The sequence below is a fragment of the Lithobates pipiens genome, unplaced genomic scaffold (assembly GCF_037356315.1).
Source record: "Lithobates pipiens isolate NorthernLeopardFrog02 unplaced genomic scaffold, aLitPip1_a1.2 Scaffold_16, whole genome shotgun sequence".
Taxonomy (NCBI): Eukaryota; Metazoa; Chordata; class Amphibia; order Anura; family Ranidae; genus Lithobates; species Lithobates pipiens.
Window position 1 is genome coordinate 401,366,252 of NW_027507748.1, and position 5,572 is coordinate 401,371,823.

General features: G+C 45.4%; 1 protein-coding gene across 1 annotated transcript; it reads left to right on the forward strand.

Moving 5' to 3' along the window:
* Nucleotides 1–2,996: 2,996 nt before the first annotated feature.
* Nucleotides 2,997–4,405, forward strand: LOC143984165 (general transcription factor II-I repeat domain-containing protein 2A-like). The gene is made up of 2 exons (XM_077484468.1): nucleotides 2,997–3,770; nucleotides 3,842–4,405. Exons 1-2 carry the CDS (start codon nucleotides 2,997–2,999, stop codon nucleotides 4,403–4,405), a joined length of 1,338 nt encoding a protein of 445 aa, XP_077340594.1.
* The last annotated feature ends 1,167 nt before the right edge of the window (nucleotides 4,406–5,572 follow it).

A 5,572-nucleotide genomic window follows, 5' to 3' on the forward strand; every position in this document is an offset into this window, starting at 1 on the left:
ATTGCCTGTCTGTACGAGTATACAGATACACTTACCATGCTTTACAGGCACCTACTAAAAATAATAATAAATGCACATTTTTGTACCTTTTTGTATGCAAAAAGATCTTCATTTCTTAATTTTTTTTACAAAGGTGGACTTGAACCTCCACACCTCAAATCACCCCAATTTCTTTATTTTCAGATTTCAGATCACCACAATTCTTCCATCTTCACACGTCAGATCACTCCATCACTTTATCACCCTGAATGGTTGTTCCCCTCTGCACCCCTCCTCTGCATCTCTGTTCCCCTCAAACCCCCCACACACATATCAGTCCCTCTCACACACACAATCTACCCCTCTGTACCCCCCAGCACATCTGTCCCCCCCACCACACATACACACACCTGTTACCCCTCTGTACCCCCCTGCACGTCTGCCCCCCACACACACACCTGTTACCCCTCTGTATCCCCTGCAAGTCTGTCCCCCCCACACACACATCTGTTACCCCTCTGTACCCCCTGCAAGTCTGCCCCCCCACACACACACACACCTGTTGTCTTTCCCCACACACACACACACACACACCTGTTACCCCTCTGTACCCCCCTGCATGTCTTCCCCCCCCGCACACACACACCGGTTACCCCTCTGTACCCCCTGCACGTCTGTCTCCCCCCTCCTCCCCCACACGTGCGCACACACACCTGTTATCCCTCTGTAGCCCCCTGCACGTCTCTCCCCCCCAGACACAAACAATTTGTTACCCCTCTGTAACCCCCCCTGCACGCCTGTTTCCCCCCTCCCCCCCACACACGTTACCCCTCTGTACCCCCCCTGCACATCTGTCCCCTGTCCTCACACATCTGTTCCCCTCTGTACCTCCCTGCACGTCTGTTCCTCTCCCCCCCACATCTGTTACTCCTATGTACCCCCCCACACGTCTGTCTGCCCCCCCCCCCACACACACATCTGTTCCCCCTATGTACCCCCCACACACACCTCTGTTCCCCCTACGTACCCCCCTGCATGTCTGTTCCTAACCCCCCACACACACACACACACACACACACACACACAGTGAAATACACTATAAACTTGACAGAGTACATGTTTTATTTCATGTGATTGCAGGCTGCAGCACTAAGCATGCAGCCTGAGCTTCCACTATACCTGAGCCAGCGGCGGTGATGGCTTTACTCCAGGAGAGTGGCGCTGCTGCCTGCCTGTTCTTCCATAATAGATGCCCGAGCGGCCAGGAGGAGGGGGAGCGGATAGTGGCAAGCCCAGAGTTACATGCCGTCTCATCCGCCCCCGCCAGTTCCACTGATCATGCTGCACTTCCGGACCGGCTGGCTGTCTCCCCTCTTCTTCTCACTGCCGCTGCTAGGGCGGCACTGCAGGCTGGGGGCAGAGCGGTCCGGGGTGTCTTCACAGGCGCAATCGCCCTCTAGCCTGGCGGCTAGCGCCAAGAGGCAGCATGTATTTTAAAAAATGACAATCCTGGAGATAGTTAAATAATCCAAATCACAGCGAGTGGCTGGGGATCCGTATTTTGCCGCCCCCCCTACCCTGGCGCCCTAGGCAGCCGCCTGACCCGCCTATTGCTAGCGCCGGCCCTGGGAGCGTGGCTACACGGCAACAGAATCTTGACACTGAGAGTGTTATCTGCGAGCGTGGAGGGGTTGGAGGCGTGGCACGCAGGCACCTGGAATGTAACTAACATACCAAAGGCGATTTGTTTTTTTCTGTGATGTAAGCACATAACTTTTTTTCATTAAAACTGTTACCCAAGAGGTTTTTACACTATTGGAGGCTTTGTGTTGGTTTAATCCCCATATGTGGAGAGAGCTGTCATCCATTCGAATCTGAGGAGATCAGAGTGGAGATTGGGTTGATCATCTGCATAAAGCTGAAAGTGATTTGAAATTTACAATCTGAGAGCTGTCATCCATTTGAATCTGAGGAGATCAGAGTGAAGATTGGGTTGATTATCTGCATAAAGTTTAAAGTGGTTTAATCACACATGCGATTTAAATCTACAATCTGATAAACCTCATTCTATAAGAGTGTGGATTGGCACTTATGCACTTTGGTGAATGATCTACAGCAGGGGTGGCCAACCTGCGGCTCCCGAGCCGCATGCGGCTCTTTGCCCGGTTCCGTGCGGCTCTTACGCTACTGGCTATGAACTTCCTTATTCGAGTCGAGTCGTACATGTTCGAATCCGTCGGAGTTTGGTGTGATTGTGTGTGGCCAAGTCCGCTCATTCGGAAAGTCCGTCAGAATTGCAAAACATGCTTCAAATTTTTCGGCCAGAACTCTGCCGGACCCAGTTCCTACCGAAAAATTCGCTAGTGCAGCTATTGGCTACTCCTGGCTATGAACTTCCTTATTCGAGTCGAGTCATATGTCATCACGTTCTAATCCGTCGGAGTTTGTTTCAAATTTTTCGGCCAGAACTCTGCCGCTCTCATACACACCTCCGCTCACCCCTCACTCTCACTACCCCGCCCCCTTGCTCTGTATTTACGTCAAATGCACACGTGGGCAGTTTTTCAGTAAGAGCAAAATGTCAGGGAAAAAATGCACAGCAAAACGAAAATATGAAGAAGAACACAGGACGTTTTTAACAGAGTGGGAGAGTTTATATTTTTTTGTTGAACGTAATGGAAAGCCATTCTGCCTTATATGTCAGGTGTCCTTGTCGCCTTTCAAAGCTTCAAACCTTCAGCGCCACTTCAGCTCACTCCATGCTAACATCGACCAGGAATTTCCAAAAGGGACTGAACTTCGCAAGCACAAGTTGGTTACTTTGAAAAGTCAGATGGAAAAGTAGGCAAAGTTTTTCAAAAAACTTACAAAGCACACAGAGACTAACGCTTGCATCGTATCAACTGGCTTGGAACATTGCACGGGCCAAAAAGCCATACAATGAAGGGGAGTTCATTAAAAAATGCCTCTGTGACATTGTTGAAATCTTGTCTCCTGAAAACGACAAACTAAAACGAATGGTATCAGACCTCCAACTGTCCCGCCACACTGTTGAGCACAGAATATCAGACATTAACACGTCTATTCAGTCAAAGTTGCACTCTGATCTTCAAGCTTGTGAGTATTTTAGTGTCGCATTGGATGAGAGTTGTGACATACAAGACAAGGCTCAATTGGCAATATTTGTACGGTCTGTGTCAAACGATTGTTTGATCAAAGAGGAACTCCTCGATATTATGCCTTTAAAAGACAGAACCCGTGGCATAGATGTGAAAGATACAATGATGGATGCATTTGTGAAAGCAAATCTGCCCATAGCGAAACTAACTGCAATAGCCACAGATGGAGCGCCAGCCATGATTGGATCTGTAAATGGGCTTGTGGGGCTGTGCAAAGCTGACCAAACATTTCCAGAGTTTTGGAATTTCCACTGCATCATACACAGCGAGCAACTTGTGTCTAAAACATTGAATTTGGACAGTGTCATGAAGCCTGTGATGGCAATCGTCCACTACATCAGTACACATGCGCTTCACCACCGGCAATTCAAGAATCTCATCGCTGAGCTGGACCAAGGGCTTCCAGGTGACCTGGCGCAACACTGCACTGTAAGGTGGCTGTCAAAAGGCCAGGTACTCTCTCGCTTCTTCCAGCTTTTGGATGCTGTGAAACTGTTCATGGAAGAGAAGAACAAGGACTATCCACAGCTCTCGGACCTCGAGTGGGTTATGGATCTGGCCTTTTTGGTTGACATGCTGTGTCACTTGGACAAACTGAACCTGACATGCAGGGTAAGTTAAAAATGCTGCCTGATCTGGTGCAAAGTGTGTTTGCATTTGTCAACAAACTGAATTTGTTCAAGGCGCATATTCAAAAGGGAGATTTAACACATTTTCCCACTCTACTAAAAGCCAGCGGGCAGGTCACCAGCGCCGTCCTGAAGAAGCAAAGAGCCAGATATGCAACACTGGTTGAAAAGCTGCACGAAAGCTTTGTGGCCCGGTTCCGTGATCTACAACTGAAAAGGCCACAGATTACGTTCCTTGTCGACCCATTTAACGCTGAGACGGACTGTTTGAAAGCCCCGCTAGTCATAGATGAGGGTGCGGCTGAGATGGAGATGATTGATCTTCGTGAAGAGGACAAACTGAAACCTGCTTTAAAGGAAGGGACCATTGAGTTTTGGAAACTTGTGCCAATGGAAAAATACCCCAATGTCAAACGAGCTGCACTTAAGATACTGTCAATGTTTGGGTCAACATATGTCTGCGAGTCTGTGTTTTCCACCCTGAAACACGTGAAATCGAAGCATCGGTCTGTTCTGACCGACACTCATGTGAAAGAATTGCTTCGAGTTACAACAACGGAGTACAAGCCAGATTTGAACAGGATTGTTCAAGACAAGGATTGCCAGAAGTCCCACTAAATAACACATATAATGCGCATAATAAAAGGTAAAATGTTTTGTAAATTGTTCTATTATTCTTGTTATGGATTTGGTTAAACAGAGTTTGTCTGTGTGAGAGTGCACACAGTGTTCATTGTTGAAAATGACTGGCCTGTGGTCTTTGTAGTGTTAAAACAGTGTGTGACATTTACAATAAATCCAGCTGAGCAAACGTATGTGTGTATGAGGAAGGGATGGGGTGATGTTCATGTGTGCCCATGCGTATGATGTGGCTCTTTGCGGTAACTTGGTAAAAAATGTGGCTCTTGGTCTTTGTCTGGTTGGCCACCCCTGATCTACAGTGTCGAAAATTTTCCACTTTATGAAGATATGTACTATTTTCACAATTGATTCTTTTTTGGATATTTGAATTTATTTATGATGGACAATTATTTTTGATTTTATTATGGACACTTTTGAATATTTTTTAGTGTTTTTTTTGCGCTACTGTGATTGTGTAGATTGACACTACATTGTGTTTCACCTTTTATTTTATTATTTGCATTTTAAGTACCAGCACGTATATTTATATTTAATATTTATATTTAGTTCAATAGCGCAGTGCTTATATGAGAACACATGTATAATAAACAGGGGAAACCCAAATACACCCCATATTTATTTCATGGGTTTACTGATTCTTTAACCGTTAAGAATAATTATGGTTTAGCGTATCTCCATGGATTTATTCCTTAATTCCTTACCCTTAAAACATTCTATCGTTGATGACTTCTTGTTTACTGTTTATGTCATCAGAGGCGTTTTGCACTCTTTTGTATTACATTACAACAATGCTTAACTGTAATTCCAAAAATTGAATAAACAGATTGTAACAAATTTAGTACACTAGTATCCCTTCATGTTTTTGATAACTTGCAGTGGATTTTCAGTAGGCCATTTTCCATGCATCAATTTAGACCCCTCTGTCCGTAAAAGTAATTAATCTGAAAAGGATAAACTTTATTTAGTTATTTGGAAGTTACTACCATTAGAACTATGTGATACAAAAAAAAAATTATGTTGGGTGTCATTTAACCAGCAATAGATGATTGTAGCACAGGAAAGTTCTGGAGCGGTTTATAGTATTGCAAGAAGCTCTGCTCCTTTTTTTTTTTTTTACTTGGACAGGTCCACTACATTTTAAAA

Coding starts and splice junctions, on each gene's coding strand:
- LOC143984165 (XM_077484468.1), top strand. CDS start 2,997: ATGGTATCAGACCTCCAACTGTCCCGCCACACTGTTGAGCACAGAATA. Junction 3,771..3,841: donor AACTGAACCTGACATGCAGG/GTAAGTTAAAAA, acceptor AATTTGTTCAAG/GCGCATATTCAAAAGGGAGA.